Source organism: Emys orbicularis, chromosome 18 (assembly GCF_028017835.1).
Source record: "Emys orbicularis isolate rEmyOrb1 chromosome 18, rEmyOrb1.hap1, whole genome shotgun sequence".
In the NCBI taxonomy this organism is placed as follows: domain Eukaryota; kingdom Metazoa; phylum Chordata; order Testudines; family Emydidae; genus Emys; species Emys orbicularis.
The window spans coordinates 23933996-23953783 of record NC_088700.1 but is presented as its reverse complement, the minus strand read 5'-3'; the positions used below and the strand labels follow the sequence as shown (position 1 = coordinate 23953783).

General features: G+C 49.0%; 1 protein-coding gene across 2 annotated transcripts in view; it reads left to right on the top strand.

Annotated features, from left to right (window-relative positions):
* TRAF2 (TNF receptor associated factor 2) overlaps nt 1-14383 on the top strand; it is a 47818-nt gene extending 33435 nt beyond the window's left edge. For both annotated transcript variants that reach the window (XM_065418820.1, XM_065418819.1), the window contains exons 6-11: nt 2926-3000; nt 5973-6047; nt 7709-8068; nt 9343-9520; nt 12538-12686; nt 13829-14383. In XM_065418820.1, coding sequence (XP_065274892.1) covers nt 2926-3000; nt 5973-6047; nt 7709-8068; nt 9343-9520; nt 12538-12686; nt 13829-14047 — 1056 coding nt within the window. In that variant the 3' untranslated portion in view covers nt 14048-14383. The remainder of the gene's footprint in view (nt 1-2925; nt 3001-5972; nt 6048-7708; nt 8069-9342; nt 9521-12537; nt 12687-13828) is intronic.
* The last annotated feature ends 5405 nt before the right edge of the window (nt 14384-19788 follow it).

Sequence of the window (19788 nt, the reverse complement as noted above, 5' to 3'; positions counted from 1 at the left end):
TCTGGGGCAAAAATCTGTCTGGGGATTGGTCCTGCTTTGAGCAGGGGGTTGGACTAGATGACCTCCTGAGGTCCCTTCCAACCCTGGAATTCTATGATTCTAAGTTAAAAAGACAGATTTGCCCTTGTGGCAGCATAGCTTGCCAGCTGGCAGGGACTGTAAATGCCATGATTGCTCCATCCCTGTGGGGTTAGATTGTAATGCATCATCCCCCTGCCTCTCTGGCCCAAGGGTGGGGGGGTTCCTTTTATAGGAAGTAAAACAATAGCTTTGCTTTGGGCAGCTTTCCATGGTCCCTAGGCTGCGAGCGGAGAAGGAGACAGTGCAGGAAAACCAGTGGAGAATCCAGAAAAATATTTCAAATATTTGTCTGGATTTTTTTTTAAATGTGCCTGTTAAAGTTAATATTTGTAGATGTCTGAAAGAGATACTGCGCAGCACAGTGCAGTTTCATTTACAGCGTAACAGCAGATTTGTGCTCAGTCAGTACTTCCCTTCCTGCCGGCATGAACAGAGTGTCTCTCTACTGAATATGCACTATCTGCTGGTGCTACTTAGAACATAAATGTTCTTTCCTTCATGGAAGATCAATGCTGTGCAGCAGTCTTAGGCTACGTCCTCACTACGGGGGGGGAGGGTCGATTTAAGATACGCAAATTCAGCCACGCAAATAGCATAGCTGAATTCGACGTATCGGAGCCGACTTACCCCGCTGTGAGGACGGTGGCAAATCGACCTCTGCGGCTCCCCTGTCGACGGCGCTTACTCCTACCTCCCCTGGTGGAGTACAAGCGTGGATTCGGGGATCGAATGTCGCGTCCCGACGAGACGCGATTATTCGATCCCCGAGAGATCGATTTCTACCCGCCGATTCAGGTGGATAGTGTAGACATAGCCTTAGACGGGCTGGGTGGGGATTGAATGAGAGGCCTAGGACGGGAGAGTGGCTGGAGGGGAGAGGAGGTAGAAATGAGACTTGTTTGTAAATGGCAGACTACAGCCCCACCCCATCAGATCTTCTATTGTATATGCTCTCACTTTTGAAATAGTTGCTTTTGAGGTCAAACCTTCCTCCCTTTACTGAAGTGAAGTGGGGCTGCTACCAGGATTTTATGGGATAAGGAAGGGAATGAAGAAATTGTCTGGAGCCCTCTTAGGATAGGAGCAATTGCTGGGTGGGGAGGGAATCAACCCCTCTGTTGTGAGTGGGTTGAAATCACCTCCCCCCCCAACTTTTACAGAATTCCACTAATCCTTGGTATTGACATACACAGTTAACCCTGCCTGTCAGCAGACTGTAGCATTCGCATCTCCAGAGACATTGCAGCAGCTCTCTTGGATCAAATACTGTTCCTTTAACCCAGGGGTCGGCAACCTTTCAGAAGTGGTGTGCCGAGTCTTCATTTATTCACTCTAATTTAAGGTTTTGCGTGTCAGTAATACAATTTAACGTTTTTAGAAGGTCTCTTTCTATAAGTTTATAATACATAACTAAACTATTGTTGTATGTAAAGTAAATAAGGTTTTTAAAATGTTTAAGAAGCTTCATTTACAATTAAATTAAAATGCAGAGCCCCCCGGACCGGTGGCCAGGAGCCAGGCAGTGTGAGTGCCACTGAAAATCAGCTTGCGTGCCGCCTTTGGCACGCGTGCCATAGGTTGCCTACCCCTGCTTTAACCTATGGAAGGGAGAGAGTAATTAGTGAAACATGAATATGAGTTAGCAAATGGATTTCTCTTTTCGGTTTCTGATGTGGTGGTAGAAATGTAGCTAGTGGTTTAAAAAACAAAACTAGTATTTAAGAGTGTGAGTTTGTACAGTATGAACTTGACCAGCAAGGTTCCCAAATAGTTCAGATTTTAGACAACGGAAAGAACTGTGTATTTATAAAAGGAAGTTAATTAAAATGAATGAGTTTCTAGTGCTAAGTGAACAATCCTATATATTTAATCTGTTTTAATCTGACTTGCAATCTATGTATAAGCAATAGAACTCCAGTAGAATATCAAAAAGATGACATAACCTACCTGGCACATAAGAAGAGTACTAAAACACGTTGTCTAGATTTCCCTTTTGGGTAGGAGATTTTAACTTACACAAGATTGAGCGTTTAGACATTTTGCTTATTGTAGAACTAATGTAGGAAGAGAGGATTTCAGCACTACAGGAATGATAAAGAAGAGAGGAAGGTGTTAAGAGTTCCCATTTTAATTCTTACCGGTAGTTTCTTTTATCTGTTGAAGGGTCAAAAAATCAGGTTTCTAGGGTCATTTTTGTGTATTCTCTTTTCCATCCTAAAACAAAGTTTGTACTGCAGAACAAAAGTAGTATGTGTGGTTTTTAAAAAATCGTTATCTTTAAAATATGGTTGTCTTTTCTGGTTGGTTGAGAAGCACTTGCTTGGTGAACTGATCTGGACAATGGAGGCAACATTAGAAAGCTCATGATCTGTAGCTGTCAAGTGTGGCTTTGGGGTTTTAATTCAGCCAACTGGTGTCTGTCACGACTGGTAGATCATGGAAACTTCTTACCAGGAGGGTGGTTTTTTTTCACATAATTCTCCTGAACATGTGTTTTCCTGGCAAAGCTACAACTGTAGTTTCCTCTTGATTATGTCATTCCATCAAAGAAGTAATTTGATTTTTCTCACAATTAGTATGAGCTGAAACTAACACTCTTAAATCAAGCTGAGTACTTGGAAAGGAACAAAGGCACCCAAACACCATAACAGCCTGGAAACTGCAATGTAGAAACATGACTTGACATGCAGAAACACCACAATTAGGCCAGGATTTGATTTATGTGCTGTCATATGACAGGCCTTTTTCTAGTAAAATGTATTTGTAATGAAGTATTGGATCCACTGAGTTTAATATCAAAGCTGTTTTAGGTGAACAAATGGCCTCTTGTCACTTCTTTTATAGGCTCACGATGAGATCTGTCCTAAATTTCCACTGAGTTGTGAGGGCTGTGGGAAGAAGAAGATTCCAAGAGAGAAGGTATTTGAACATTCTTGTTTCATAGCACACACTGCGTGTGGTTGGAGTTCTGGCAGAATGTGACTTGAATTCTATGAGCGTAGAAGAGCTAGAATGTTCAGTCTCTATTGAGGAGTGAAGGAAAACAATTAAACACATTTAATTTTGAGAGGCAGCTACCATTCACACCCAGTTACAATGTTCCATAAGGCTCTTAGCACTGGTGTTGTCTCAATTTGTGATGCACTATAATTACTCAATCTTTTTCCATGAGTATTGAGTAACTCCACCTAAATCAGACTCTGATTCATGCCATATTTGGGTGCTCACCACAATGACCAGAGAGACTCTTTCCTCCTTGCATAGTGGGTAACTTATCCTAGGTAAACATCTTTTATTGGACCAACTTCTGTTGGAGAGAGAGACAAGCTTACACAGAGGTCAGAACTTGTCTCTCTCACCAACAGAAGTTGGCCCAATAAAACATATTAGCTCACCGACCTTGTCTCTTATATCCTAGGACCATCATGGCCAGAACAACACTTATCCTAGGTGATACAGTTACGTTAACTGCTGTAGTTAGTAGGGAAAGAATGCCACTATCCCACTAAATGAAAGACCTACAACCCTTCAGACCTAGCATTAGACTCCACATGGATTGCCCAAAGAGTGACTCTTGGGACAAGTGATGAGGCACTGAAGTTCTAAAACCTTGATTGTGAGTCACCGTGGAAAAGTGTACCCCTCGGTCACTCTCCCATCTAATAACTGAGAGCTGCCTTGGGGCAGCTGAAATGGGAACAGGAGAGAGTGTGAAAAGTTGGGTAAAGAAGGCTTCAGAGTGGACAGTAGCAGAGGCCTCAACTCCTATAGCCTTGGCATTGTGATCATTGGACGCTAATCGGCCTGAGTCTGAAATCTGAAGCCATTACAGCTGACCCAGACTTGTACCAATAGGGAGCGGGACTTTCAGTGGTTTAAAGTTTTAACTTCCTCTCCCTTTCCTTTCTCTCCAAACTTTTTGTTGCTCCACAGTAGACATTGTCCCAGCATAACCACGCTGCTGCGTGTAACTCAGAGAATAACTTGAATCACTAGGGGTCTATCTACATGGTCATCTACATGCATCCGAAGAAGTGAGGTTTTTACCCACGAAAGCTTATGCCCAAATAAATCTGCTAGTCTTTAAGGTGCCACCAGACTCCTTGTTGTTTTTGTAGATACAGACTAACACGGCTACCCCCTGATACTATCTACATGGTGCGTTAGTCTGCACTAGAGGGGTGTAAATTCTAGTGCGCACTAGCATATTGCACGCTAACTGGTCCACGTTGTCCCTGCTGGTGCACACTAAAAGTTCCCCCCAAGGTCATAGTGTAATACCTAGGGAACTTTTAGCATGCACTAGAGCACTTTTAGTGTGCACCAGTAGGGTTCATACAGCCAGTTAGTGCGCAATACACCAGTGCGCACTAGAATTACACCCCTCTTGTGCGGACTAATGCACCGTGTGGACAAGCCCCCTAAGTAAGTGTGGGAGTATTTGTCAAATTAATCAAATCCCTTTTCATTTCCACATAATGAGGCATGTGGCTGTGAATTGTCACCCAGTAGAGGCCCAGCATATCTAATTGGTAGAAGGAAGATTTAAAAACAGGATGATGTGTGCCAGTGCCTGTTTGGGCTCTCATGTGCGGTATGATTAGCACTAACAACTCCATGCTCCAGTGTAGGCTGTGGGCACTTCCCTCCAAAGGGTATGCAGCCAGCAGCCATGGTCCTAGAGGGCAGCTACCAAAAAGCCATTGCCATGCTGAGAAGCAGCAGATTTTGGTGTGTTTGAGGTACAGTGTCTCCTATCTCCACAAAGGATTACTGGACCCAGCAAGAGGGCATCTGCTTGTGGCAGAGTATTTGCAGTAAGGACTCAAACAGGAAATAACATGAGCACACTCCTAGTTCTTAGGTCTTTAACACTTAGCTGGAAATAAAAATACCAAGCTGTGATGTGATCTCACCACACTGCATTGGGAGCCATAATTGTATAAAGTCATGGGTTTGATACAATGCACCATCTTGAACAGCCCCCAGGCACAGTTACACCAGAGAAGTGTATGTGGGGGAGAGGGGAAGCTTTAGGACTCCCTGCAAGCAGCAGCAGGACCGCTAAGGGTGGAATGTCACCCTTACTCTGAAACCTCCTGGCTTCGGTTGGCTTGTCACAGCCATGACTCTGTTTTATTGCTCAGTTACGTGATTGTGAAACCTGACAAAGTTGAAAGAATGTCCATCTGTCCAAAATGGCTGTTCCACCCCTGGCAAAGCATATGGGCTTGCCATATGGCATCACTTTGAAAGGGTGTGCCATCGGTCACGCTAATCCCCATTGAGCTGGCACATTTTGTATGTGCTCCTGGGAAGGAGCAAGACCTTGCAGCCATTTTTTTTAAAGGAGCTTCATTTTCAGTTGCAAAGGGATGTTTGAGTTATGGTGAGAGCTGCAATGAGGTCCCCACCTTTAGTAGGTGGCATCTTGTCTTAACTGGCCACTTCAAAGTAATCCCAGGGCTTCCTGTGCAGCTTTGTTTGGCCAGGTGCTCGGCTGCCATGTTTGTCTGTTCCCTTGGACAGTCCCTGAAGACAGATCTCATTATGCAGGCGATGGTCAATTGTATCTTCACTAAGTGGCAGGTGGGATTATCCCTGCTCCCCCTGGGCCCTGCCAATCCCTGCATTGTATCCTGTGCTGTTGGGGCACCTAAAGAGGAAGTGCCCGATCAATACCATTGGGTGAAACAACTCTCTGGCCCTTAAGCACTGTTGGATCAGCTTCATGGACCACAACTGAGTCATGATCAGTAAAGGGTCAGTTATCCTCTAGTTCATCTTCACCTTCCTGTCTTGTCTTGGGTGTAGGGCGTGGAGTTTCTTGGGGTGTGTAAAATGGAAGAATTAGGCTTATATTTGACATGTTGTTTTAACCTTTTCTGTAGTTTCAGGACCACGTGAAGACTTGTGGCAAATGTAAAGTGCCTTGCAGATTTCAGGTTGTCGGCTGCACTGAGATGGTAAGGCCAGTTTCTTAATATTTGTCTAGGGCCTTGTCTTCACTGCAGTGTTAGCGTTTGGTATAACTTGAGCGTCGCCCCAGCTCGTCTTGCATCCACACACACAGAGCTCTAGATGGAGTGAAGTGAAACTAGCTGGCCGATGGTGGGGGTGGGGGTTGAAGTTTGAGTGCTGCTGATGCTCTAGCTAAGCAGTGGGAGAATGCAGCTCATGTCTGAGACTGTTTCTGTCCAGTCTCCAGGCTGGATGTATCTAGAGAATTAACCGATTTGAAGTGATTGTTTCCTCGGTGCAGGAAAATACCTCGTAGCAGAATGCTAATATACAGAGAAAGCAGACTCTCCTGTTCCCTGGGTACATGGTTCAGGGGTCGTCCTTATAGACTGTTTTGTGGGGAGGTGTGTCCAGGCTTCTGAGCTTGACCAATGAAGGCTAATAGTCACTCTTGTCTCTGGATCCGGGTGTTGTGGGGAATGGAAGAGAAGCCGTTCAGTAAGCTCTCCAGGGAGGTGAATAGCAAACTCCCCGTGCTTAAAGTCAGGCTGCTGCTGATGGATGCCAAACCACGCTGATAATCTACCTTTAAAGACTGGGGCTTATCTCCCTGGGAATAGGACACATTTTTTATTCTGGGCCCTAACCTGCAAGCACTTTGCACACGACCCTCCAGTTGACCCTACACAACTGCAAATAATTTCAGCCCGTCTGTAACTCACTAGATCCAAGTCCGGGCAGCCCAGCAGCCTTTAGATGCTGAAAGTACAAATCAGCCTGAGTGCAGTAAAGAAGACTTCCTGGATCAGGACCAGGATTGGTTTATTAGATCCTTTTGGTGTTGGAGCCAGAACCCAGAGGAATGCTTTTGGCGTCTGCCTGCAGTAATTTAGCTGAGTGGTACTTTCACCTATGCAGTAGCATGCCATAGCACACTGCTGCAAGCAAGTGCCAAAGGAGGTTGGTAATGCCTGAGGAGTAAGCCATGCGTGTGTGTGTTTGGGGGGAGGAGGGGGGGAGAGGGGAGGGGATGGGGCAGGCAGTCTTCAGACAGTGAGAATTGGGAGAGTAGTAAACATCTGCATTGAGAACATACCAAAGGATAGGTCTCAGATGGCTTTCGTGTAATTCCTGAGTAGCTGGGAGCATGGTGTTATTACAGACGTGATTTTATAAATAAATGACTCCTGATTCTGTGTGATGACTGAGCTTATGGGTAAAGCACAGGAGAGGGTATCAGCAGACATGGGTTCTGTTCCCAGCTCTACCCATGACTCACTTTGGCAAGTCACTTCCTCTCTTTGTGGCTTGGGGATAATAATAGTAACACATCCCCTCCTGGAGGTTTCGAGAGGGTTCATTCACTAATGTTTGTAAAGTGCTTCTGAGGGATCCTTGGACTGAAGGTGCTATAGAAGGGAGGCAAAGCTTTATCATATCTACAGTGGGGTGAATGTTCAACATCTGTCATTGTGTAAGATTAGAATTTTCCTTTAAAAAGCCTGCTTGCTGTTGGACAGTTTGTAACTGTGTCGTTCTTTACATTACCCTTTGCTTTTATCAGTTACAGTTGTAACCCGGAGGGGATGAATGTGTCCTGTGGATCTCGTGCCATAGTGGGAAGCTAACTTGCTGCAAATGGGAATGTGTATTTCTTTTTCTGCAGGTGGAAAATGAAAAGCTGCTGGAGCACGAAAGCAAATGTGTGGGGGAGCATCTGTATATGTTGCTGGGCTTTGTGCTCAGCCTCAAGGCTGAGTCTGGAGACTTAAAGCACCAGCCAACCCTTGCGTCAGTGCAGGACAACTCCATGCTCTTAGCAACCAATTCGCTGTGCTCTGAATCAGAGCTCTCTGAGTCCTTGGAGCTGCGGGGAAGGTGCGAGGCCCTGGAGAGGAAGACTATCACATTTGAGAATATTGTGTGCGTGCTGAATCGGGAAGTGGAAAGAGTGTCTCTGACAGCGGAGGCGTATAGCCGGCAGCATCGGCTGGATCAGGAGAAAATTGAAATGCTCAGTAACAAGGTCTGTAACCTCTGGCTTTGGGCTTCTGATTCTTTGTGTTCTGTGAACATCTTTCAAATCATTTGTCCCAGTAATTAAAATGCTTAGCTTTAGTACAGGTGTAATGCATGCAGGGGTCTGTGATATGACCTCATGGCTATCAGGAGCCAAGCTATGAGTATATTTGAGATGTTCTGAGGAAAAGCTCTCTGGACATGTACTCCTGTGAGATGTACAGAGGAGGCAGCATTTCTGCTTTCTGGATGCTGAAAGATCCCTCCTGCATTTGTAATGATCCCTGAGCCTGGTCAGCTCCCCACCCTTATAGTGGGAGAACCTGAATTTCTACAGTATTATCTGCATTCTCAGCTTGTCTACTCTAGAAAGATTTGCTGCTTTAATTGTTCCAGCCTAGTTAAAGCAGCAAACCTCCCCACACTAGTGTGGATGGGAACCGAAATAAGCTAATAAGGCATCTTTATACTGGTATACATGTGTCCACACTAGAGGTTATACTGGTATAACTGTATTGGTAAAAACTCACATCTCCAACTGACATAGATATACAAGTATAACTTTTTGAGTGTAGACTAAATCTTAGACATTTCCATGGTGCCTATCACCCTAGTATCTAGATGCCATCTCAAAATCATATACACGTTAGAGCAGGAAAAGACCTGTTATGTAGGTCATCCTCCTACAGTACAAAACTGATCCCCTACCTACAGTATGCTCTGCAATCTTTGTCAGGCTCTAGGTTTGCATTCTCATTGTACTCTAGACACAGTGTCCATGGGAGCTCTATGATAGGTAGCATACCTTTGTTTTCCAGAGGTATGATCTCGCAAAGCAGACGCCACAATACTTCACAACAGCAAATAGCTGTTTAGAACCCTGCTTGACTCGATTTGTCAGTTTCTCTGTCCCTCGGTTCAGTTTTGTCACAAACGCTGGTTTTTCACCCCCACCCTTAATGTTCTTAATGGAGTGGAGACCAACACTTCATCCTTCATTGACTGGATTCGGCCATCCACAGCTGGAAAGTGCCCTGCTCTGACAGTAAAGAGAGGTGTTGGTTAACTGTTTGCTCAAGAGCAGCAGGGCGATCTCAAATTATTTGTAGTGAGTTGGCCAACAGTGGTGGATTTCTTCCCTCTCCTGGCCACCATCATATCTGGAGAACATTCCCCACCAAAGATCCGGCCTGAATGATGTTCACAGGATCCCTTGATTTTCCTGGGTCCCTTAGCAGCTTATATTTCTAAACAAGGTGCTCTGTGTATTCCACTGATCAGGTCCGGCAGCTGGAAAGGAGCATTGGACTGAAAGATCTGGCCATGGCTGACATGGAGCAAAAGATCCGTGATATGGAAGCTTCGACCTATGATGGCGTTTTCATCTGGAAGATTACAGACTTTGCCAGAAAACGTCAGGAAGCGATAGCCGGCCGCTGTCCTGCCATCTTCTCTCCAGGTTGTTACCTAGAAATTAGCAAAATTCTGTGAGGCTTTCCATGCTCCAGCTGTGCCCAGTCATTTGAGTAGTGTTGAAATTGGCATGTGGCATGCAGAGATTGTTTCTTCCAAGTTCTTTCCCTCACCCCCAAGAATGCAGTAGAGACTGATTTTTTACAGTGAGCTAAGTGAAACTGCATTGCTATAAGATATCCCTTTTTCCCTGCATACAGAAGACTTTTCTTTCCCTAACAGGAAATGTAGCCCTCCTAGGCCCAGAAATAGCCCTGCAATAATAGCCCTTTTTACATAGTGCAACCCAAATTAGGGCCATCGGGGAGATGGTAAGCAAGGGAAGGAATCGAGGTACCTAGAGCATAACATGACAATATACAGTGTGTCCACAGGGACTGAGAAACATGCATATCTCCAGCAAGGCTTGTGCAGCTGCCTGCTCTTCAGATAAAGCCAGCATGCTCACCCCAGCCATGCAGCATTGCAGAGCTTCTAGAGTCTCCAGATCACTCCCCGTGTTCTTGTCTGAGCTGGGAACTTGCTAAAGCAGCAGCATCCCAGCACTTCAGACACCATCTCTTTGGAGGACGTCAGTGCTAAGTGAGCCATGGAGTCTGCTAGTGCCAGAGTTGAGGGATATGGAATCTGGGTCTGTGTCAACAGGAACAGCTCTGGGTCTTAAGCCAGCAGGACGATTCCTTTTTAAAGCAGCCAGTCCTTGGAACTGCACACAAGCCAGAGACAGACTAGTTTAAATGGACAATCTAAAGAACTGTTTTAAAACGCCAGTTGTTATTATTTGTATATTGTGTGGTGTCTTTTTTTATTCTTGTTTTTGCCCCTTGGAAAATCCCTTTTCTCTTCCAGTTTTTCAGTGGAACTGAAGCTTTCCCATAACTGTGTTTGCTCTACTAACTCTGGCCCTGTCACTGGAACTTCCTCTTAAAAACAGTGGTCAGCCTTGAAACCCCCTAGACTCCCTGAGAGTAGAGCTTCACGGTCTAGCAGGGTCAACTCTGCCCTTCGGATTTCTGAAGCAGACACACTGAGTTCCACGCCATTTTGTGTGCACCTTTGAGATGAGACCTTAAAATCTTACAGCCTGTCTGCTCTCTGGGCACTAAACTCATACAGCCCTGGAGGGGTTTGACCCAGTTTCCTTGGCCTAAATGTCTCCTCCCTCTCACCCCCACTTCCCTTCTTGTGTAACATGCTATATGCTGGCTGATGCCTAGCCTCTTCCCCAGAAGTGGCTGCATTTTAGTAGTGCTGTATGGTGAAAACACTTTGGAGTGAGATGCTATATAAGATATTAATTCTTACAAACTGTGTCACATGGTTATTAATGAGCCAGGATCACTGATGATCTCACAGCTGTAGGAACAGTGTGGTTTTTAAATTGCTGCAACAAAGGGCGCATAGACATTTGTGGATCCTGTTACAAACAGGGTTGTTGTTTTTGTTCAAGCCCCACAGAAAAGCAGTGTGTTGTGCTTGCTTTGAAAGGGACTGGAAATGAGAGAGAGAGAGAGAGGCTTTTTCATGGAAAAACACTTGAGAAGAGACTGTTTAAAGGGAAGGAAAGACTTATCTGCCAGCACCTGAGTTTCCTGCGTGTTACTTAGACCCAGCACCAGGCAGGAAGCTGCAGTCCTGATGCTGCGTTAGCTGCAGAAATGAGGCAGAGAAACAGAGGTTAGGATTGGTTAAAAATTGCCTTGTAGGAGCGTAGTTGTTCTTACTGAGCTAAATGGACACTTGGTGCAGACTTCTAGCATACATGTCTCTGGTACTTTGCTGGCTGGTCTGTCTTCACCTGAGCTTGCCTCATACTTTGCTTAGCTGTCCCTCCCCATCTTCCCGCAGTGTGGTTTTGAATTCTGTAACCTTTGGAGGCCCCCATTGTGCCGAGTACTGCACAGCTCCCTAGTGGAAGTGGCAGGCTCTGCCCCCAGGAGTGGACAGTCTGCACCGACAGATGGTGCAGTGGGGAATAGAGATGAAGTGACTTGTCAGTGCCAGAGCCAAGAGTAGCAGCCAGCTCTCCTAAGTCCCAGCTCGGTGCCTCTGTGCATCCTGTCCTAACCGTGCACGCAGCCCCTTATGGAAGGGCCTGATTGCGTTCCCCTCCACGTGCACACAAGCTACCCATTCCCCTCACATTCTACCCATGTTAGCACGTTGTATATCCACACTGGTGCATTGTTATGAATGGGCTGTTCCCTGCGTTCCTCCTCCAAAAGCACACTGTGCAACATAGCCGCAGCTACGCACAGTGTGTTCTCTCCTTCCTTGTGGAAAAGGAGATGCACAGCTTAAAGAAAGCGGTGGCTGAATGTAAAACTACACCTCTGCCCTGTTTTAAAGTAACTTGAGTGCTCCTGGCACGGTGGGGCTCAGTACCTGGGCTCCAGGGCAAGTGTAGTAAGTTTACAAGTACAAAGGTGCCTGAGCGGCTGTTGTGTCCGCCAGCCTGAGATCTCAGCTGCAGTTTGGGCTCTTTCCTGCTTGTACATTCATTGCTAGTCACAAAGGGGAGTAGGCCAGTCTAGGCCCTCAGTGACACTGTGCCCTTTAATGGGGTGTGGCTGGCCCTGTCACTGGAACTTAGGCAGCAGTGGGATTGTTTCCTAAGCTGGTATAGTCTCCAACTCCGTCTGGCAGCGTGGGGTTGTCTCTGCAGGGCAGGAGAAGAGTGGAGGGAAGTCCTTTAAAGGTCAGCAGTCTCCTTGTTCTTGTCCTGTAACAGTAGGCGCATGTTAACTGGGCCTAGTCTTCATGTACTGGGGTCCCAGTGTCTTGTGTGCTTTTAAATACATGTGCCATCGTTTATTAGCCCCCTTTATCTTCACCCAACGGAGCTGCTCCTGTGGACCCCAGCTCAGGGAGCCCTCCCCTACTTATGCTTCAAAAGCCAAAGTCTATAGACAGTTGAAACTGTTTGGGAATCATCTGGGCTCCCCTGCTGCCCTAGCCCTTGTTCTGCACAGCTGTTTATTCTTGATGTTTTGTATCACTTAGCCTTCTACACAAGCAAATATGGCTATAGGATGTGCCTGCGTGTGTACCTAAATGGGGACGGCACTGGACGTGGGACCCACTTGTCTCTGTTCTTTGTGGTGATGAAAGGACCCAACGATGCGCTTCTGCGATGGCCCTTCAACCAGAAGGTAGGTGCTGGGAGTGAGCGCAGAGCCAGTCCTGGTGCCTGAAAGGCCTGCCTTGGCTTTATTCCCCCTCGGGCCGCTCAGATACCTGCTCTCCTAGCCAGAGAGCTGGCACGTCCAGCAAGCAGAGGCAGAGAATGCACTAGCCCAGGGGTTCTCAAACTTCATTGCACCACGACCCCTTCTGACAAGGGGTCGTGGTGGGGTGGAAGCTGAAGCCCAAGGGCTTCAGCTCCAGGCAGGGGGCCTGTAACCTGAGCCCCGCTGTCCAGGGCTGAAGCACTCGGGCTTCGGCTTTGACCCCAGGTGGTGGGGCTCAGGCTTCAGTTTCCACCCCAGGCCCCAGCAAGTCTAAGCCAGCCCTGGCGACCCCATTAAAATGAGGTCCCAACCCACAGTTTGAGAACCGCTGCACTAGCCATTTGGGGGAGCTCTTCCATGCAGGCTCCTGTCCTGATGAAAGCCCAGGATACAACAAGAGAGGCCCAGGGGAGAGAGAAAAGATACAGTCAGGAGTGGGGTGATGATGTGTTTGGAGAATGACCAGAACTTTCATACTAACCATGCTGCGTGTGCTCTGATATTCAGGGACCCGAAATTGTGCTCCATGACTCTGAGCTGTCATCTTTATTTTCTAAATTAAATTTCTAAACCTTTGCAGTTGTGAAGAAAACCTTAAAAATAAGAACCAGGTATAAACTGATGCAGTGACATCTGCCTGACTCTGCAGACAGCCTGAAACTACCCATTGGAGCAGTGTGATCTGCTCCCTTATCTCAAAGGGGCATGCATGCAATGGGGCAGGATCAAACTGAATATCAAAATCTGCAGCTGCTGGCTACCCGGGCTGCTGCACGCACTTCATTTTCCCATTGAATTTAGCAAAGTCTCTAGTTGTCAGTCGATCTGACCCAAGTGCAGAATTTCCCTTGTGGCACAGCAGAGATTGGGAGAAAGCAGGAGCCTTCTTGCAGGGTGTAGATCTAGCTGGGGTTGGCATTACCCCGGCTTGCTGCCACACGAGTGCCTAAGGTCGCGTGTGTGTCTGCAGCTTTCGAAAGGTAAAAATGAATGGGAGTCACAGACGGGGGGTTGCATGTTTGCCATATTTCTTCGTGCTCTTTCTCTTGTGTATTCACCTCTAGGTGACCCTGATGCTGCTGGATCAGAATAACCGGGAGCACATTATCGACGCTTTCCGACCCGATGTGACGTCAACGTCCTTTCAGCGACCCATCACCGAGATGAACATTGCCAGTGGCTGCCCACTCTTCTGCCCAGTCTCCAAGATGGAGGCCAAGAACTCTTACGTGCGTGACGACGCCATCTTTATTAAAGCCATCGTAGATCTCACGGGCCTCTAAAGCCTCCTCCCCACCAGGAGCATTGAGCACAGTGCCAGCCGACCAGGGCTCGCCCTCCCGGTGCTGCACCTTCAGCATGCCCCAGAGCAGGGGCAAAGTCCAGACCTGGCCCCGTCCCTGAAGGGACCTGCTCCGCTCTGAGTGGAAATGCAGTGTCTGATGGGAACCCTCCCTTGGTGTCAAAACACCAGCTTCTCTAGTGCAGATCTTCCTTGAGAAGAGGCTTGTGTTGAGGTTAGTTGAGTTTGATCCATGATCAATGGGGACTGGATGCTCCCCTGCAGGAATCAGCTACCAGGGCTCCCTGCACCCAGGTTTCAAGCTAAAACGAAGGCAGCTCTTTTGTACTTGTTTAACGTACAGCTCCTACAATGGAACAGGCATTCAGCCTGCCCAGAGCACCACTGCACATAGCCCTTTGGCCAGGCTCTTTCGTTCTCTTAGGAGATCTCAGTGTTAGAGGGAGCTGGTTTCTCTCTGGTGTTTTTGCTTAAAGGTTCTGTAATTCTGTGTTGCTGGTTGGTTTGATCTTTGACATGAGGGAAGACGTGGACTAGGAGCAGGCAGAGGTGGTGTGTGGGCTTTGCACGGCAGAGATAGTTGTTCGCTCTCAGTGAGAGGGAAGCAGTTTAGCACAGTCTCACTGGCCTCTCTTTGGCAGCCATAGCTGCAGAGGCACTTTGAGTGGGGCCGTATGTCCGTAGGGCAAGAGGGAGCTGTTCCCAGTGTCCATGTCAAAGACGACCCAAACCCCTGCCTGCGTTTTATCTGTAAGTGATCTGATGGGAGGGGAAGTGGAGAGTAAGGGAGGACAGCACCTGAGGAATATTTTCCTCCTTTCTGTCAATGTGGGTCTCCTATAGAACCTACTGCTCCAGGTGCCTTTGGCATAGCTTGTGTTTTTAATGACCAAACAGATGAGTATTGTAACTCTCTGGAGCGGGTCCTGACCTAGACAGAGAGGTGCCTTGGAATCTAATTTGTTGCCTGTTAATGGTTAACTCCTGGAGCTGGACTTAGGGCGGGCCAGCCTTGCTCCCCCATGTGTGAGCTGATTAGCACCCCAGGAATGAGGGTTTAGCCAAGGGGGGAAGCTCATTAGCTCCTTTCCTCTCCGCTCTCATCCTGGCTTTTAGCACATCTCTTCATTTGCCTTTGCAGGCAGGCCCCTTCTGGTGTTCCCTCGCCTGGAGTTGTTGGTCCCCCACCGAGTGTCCCCCCGCAGGTGGCAGCTAATCTTGGGCTCTTCGCTCTATCAAGGGGGTTTAGTTGTTTACAAGGCTGGGGGTCTAACAGCCTCACCAGAAGTGTGGCCCCGATTGCTGCGTGGCCAGCTTAGTGTGCTCTCTCCAGCCAGCCAGTCTGCAGCTGCTTGGTTAGAAACCGTCTGAGGGCTTTCCCTGTGTATTCTTCCCTCCCTGGGCTCCTTGCACTCTGGCCCCAGTTTGCTGCCCCTTTGTCTTTCTATTTCGTGGAGAATGGGTCCCTCTCAGTGTGTTGCCATTGTGGCTAACTGGCCCCTCAGAGTTACTCTGTGGTGGTCACCTGTAACTCTGGAGTGGCCATTAGCCACTTTGGAGCCTTATTCTTTGTGGTTTTCTGTCTCCTCTCCCCATGGGTCCTGTTCTCTCCCATCAGTACAAACCTTCAGGTTCTCTTTGGCCAAAGCACCCAGCTAGCTGCTTTTTGAACCATCCTTCAGGGGTTGTCCCAGCCCTGTCCAACTCCTCCCCTGCTCTTCTGGCCTGGAGGACAGGCAAAGAGGCTGGCCCTGCTGCCCACGCCAGAGGTGCTCCCGGTGGTTGGCTCGAGCCCCCCAGAGAGCAACAGCCCCACTTCCAGTTAGCATCAGTGATCCACTGCTTGTGTGCAGGGGAAGGAATTCTCTGTGGAACGATCACCAGTTAGCAAACGCAAGGGAATCCAGGATTGTGAAATTGTGGCCCTCTCCGTGGAGGAAGGCCATAGCCCCTCTGTTGTGTCCTCTAAAGAGAGAGATTGTATGTTCCCCACCTGGGCTTAGGCCCAGGGGCGTCTGCAGAGCTGAGGCACTTCTGCCTTCACACTGTCCTAGCTAGGACCAGTGACAGGCTGTCCCACCACTGGAGCCTAGGCAGCGGCCTGCTTCAGTCCACTTGGCCCCCTACTCCGCCCAGCCCTTCCGCACACCTCAGCTGGGGTCAGAAATCTGTCAGTGGAGATGAGTTTTGATTCCAGGCTAGGGTGACAGGAAGCTTCTGCCAGGACTAAAGGGGTGTGTATGGGCTCGTGCCCACAGCAAAGTAAGCCAGCGGGGTCTCCAGTACTGCACTGCTCCCCAGCTGAGCCGTTATTTACATGTATCTCGTTTCTGGGCCAGGAGCGGTGGCTGGTTCTCTATCTGTGTGCAGAACTTCCCATCCAAAGAGGGGCCAATAAACAGATGTAAAACAGCCGCCCCATGGGAGCCAAAGGGAATTAAATCAGCTCAGTTTAAAGACCGACATCTAGATCCTGGAGGGTCACTGGAGCAGGTGGGGGTCTGTGTAGGGTCTGGACAGTACTCCACAGCAAGCTGTCTGAGTGTCTCTGCTCTCCAAGCCCTGCACAGACGCCACCCACCGTTCCCTGCCCCGAGGCAGCGCTGCTGCATGCCCAGTGGCAACAGGCCTGGGGGCTGTTCCGTTTCAGAACGCTGGGTCCAGATGAGGCCCAACCCCTCAGGAACAGCCTGTTCCCCGTGACGCCAGGAGCCTGTTTTCTGTTATGTGCACTCTCCAGCTCCCCGTTGCAGTGACTCTCCTGAGCCTTTGGACGCTTGCTAAGAGAGGTTTCCCTACGTTGTCTGAGAAACGAGAGACTACACGTTCCTGTAGGCTGAGCAGCTGATTGGCTGTGCGCCGGGGCCAGCCTGACTCTTGGTACTACCGTGCTCGAGCTCTGGGAGGATCCACCAACAAGGCATGGCGGAGTTAAACTGCTGCAGCAGAAGGCAGGGGGAGGTGAGCTCTCCCCTGGTTTGGGAAGTACTAGCTTGGTCTTCAGTGGCCGGGGCTGGCTCTTTGAGAAACGTCACTGTCACTGCGAGGCTTGTCCCTCCACAGCAGCTGCCTTTGGGGGGCTGAGCAGTCAGGCAGTAAGGGGACCTGGGCCCCAGAGGCTATCAAAGGTCTAAAGCCCTAGCAGGGACCCCCAGAGGTTTGAAAGGCATCTCTGGCACCTACTGTACATTGGCATCTGCTGTGGGTTCTGTCCAAAATTCAGTCTGGTGCCTGGGGTGGAACCCAAAGCCAGCTCCATATAGTGCTTGTGGCAGGAGACCAAGGTGCTGTGCTGGAGCTGGCTGACTCTCCCTCCCTGTGGAGAGGTGTTGGGATGAGTTTTTAGCCAAGGTTCAAAGCCTACCCAGGATGGCTGGGACGGGCTGCAGGAGCAGCCCTGTTACACATCATGCCACGCATCGAGGGCTCACAGGCATGCTGGGGACGTCACAGACACGGGCTGGGCCCCTGCCCACAGGAGCTGCTGTCCTAAACAGTGAGGGAAGAGGGCACCAGAGAGGAGCAGCATCCAGATTCCCCCGCGGTTTTGCGCTGTGGCAATAGCGGGCTGCAGTGCAGCAAGATGGCCTCTGGCTGCTGCTGTGTCTTGGTAGCCCACATTTTGTGCAAAGTGTGGTGGCTCCAGCAAGCGATTCCGCCCTGCTCTGGAGGCTGGTAGTGGAGGCCCCGTTGATCCCGGTGTGACACACAAGGTGTTGGGGGATGCTCGCGTTGGCACTGCTGCACCTTCCCTTGTAGTATAAATTCACCCAACATCCAAAAAGCCTGCACTGGCTTCCTGCTAGAGCCCCAGTGTTCCCATGCTGGAGAAGGGCCCCCCAGTTCTATCCAGGCTGTAATATTGACCAGAGGAGCCCAGCTCTGGCACAGAAGGAACCACCTGTTATAGCCATCTCATGGAAGAGGGTCCTCTCTGCATGAGCAAGCCTGTTCCAGCTGAGTGGATGGGGAGAGAAGGGGCCTTAGGTTCTGAGGAAGTCACATGAAAGACTTGCTGCTTTTCATGTTGCTCTCCCCAGGGCTGTTAGTCCCCCCCATCACTTACCAGCTGTGCTAAGGTTGAAGGCTTTTCCATGCAGGACCTTCCCCTCCGCCCCCTCCCCCCCCCAACCACACAATTATTTCCCTGCAGCTTACTCCCTCCCTTCAATTACCTTCAGTGAAATTGATTGGCTGCCCCCTGCTGGTGGCTATGATGCATTCAGCTGCAGCAGGGAGTGAGAGAGGCTAAATGCCGCCTGTGCCATGCAGCACCCGCTTTGTGAAAAGGTGGGGGCTGGGAAGCCAGTGGAGGCGTGGCTGTTCCTTCCCCGGTGCTGCTGTTCAGTGGATGTAAAGTATGCATGGACGAGGCAGGTGGAACGTAGCTAAGGCTTGTGCTGCAGCTACTGCCGTGGTAGTTTTGTGCATGGATGCACTGAACTGCCAGCTTAAAACGTGCTCTGTGTGTATGTCACTGAGCCAGCTGTGAATACCTGCTTCGTGATGGCCTGTGATCCTAGTCTCATGCAACCTCCCCGAGTCCAGTCGGCAATGGGATAGTTGTATTACAGCTCCAGCTGTCCGTTTCACACCACTGCCTTGACGGACACTAGCAACTGTGCCTGGCCAGCACCATATTGGGATTTACAGGAGTCTTTTGCTAAGCCATGCAGGGGAGGATTCTTGGAAAATTCAAGCCTCTTTACCCACAAGGCTGTGAGGGAAAGAAGCCTTAGGCCAGTACACCAGTCACAGGGGAGAGGAATCAGTGCGGAGGATTGGTTGTGGTAGGGTTGCTCAGGAGCAAAATTCAAAAGCAAACAAATCATGTCTCTGGCTAATCAAACAGAAGTGCAGTAGGTCAGGCTCCTGCGTGAGGGGCTCAGGTGCTGAGCTCCTGCAGTGGGAGCCTACGGCTCTGCAAACAGGCCACGTGCAGGCAGCCAGTGTATGGCCGAGGGGGAGGAGGTGGCCTTATGATGAAGGAACAAGTTTGGTGAGAGGGGCTGGATAAGTTGAACTGCACTAGCCCTACTAGCCAGAGCGGGTGCTCTGACCGGGGATGCAAACACAGCTCTTTGCAGCTCACACCACGACTTTCCAGTGGACAGCAGCAATGTGAAGGGCGAGCAGAAATGGGGCCTGGCAGTCAGGTTGCCCAACACTTCCATTTTTTTATACATACGTATCCAGATGAGGCTCCAGGTTCATTATCATAGCATTTCCTTGCCCCCAAAAGGTAGCTAAACCGGAGACGGGGTTTTACTTCTGCAGTGTCTCTCCTCTGAGGCATGACCATGTTTGTGTGGAACTCAGGGTGTGGGTTGTTCGGCACTTGTGGAAATGCCTTTAGTTTGATGTAGCTGATGAGTCTTTCAGGGGCCTGACCTGGTTGGTGATTGCTGTGTGCTAGCTTAGCCATAACAACATTTCCTCCCTTAGCAGCTTTGCGACACCTTCCCTAGAGCAAGCACTAGGCTCTCACCTTTCATGGATGTGTCCAAACACACCTCAGAGGAGCAAACGGCATAGGCTCGAACTGTGAAATGAAGTGTCCTCTGTGCTGTTGTATGAGTGAGACCATTAATAAAGTATTGTATCCCAAGGGAAGGCTGGACAGTAATGGGACAACATGTAGCACCATCAAGAATGGGAACTAGAAACCGTTTCTGTGAAACTGATGGGTTGGAGGCTTTGAAAGTGGGACCCCTCGTGTGC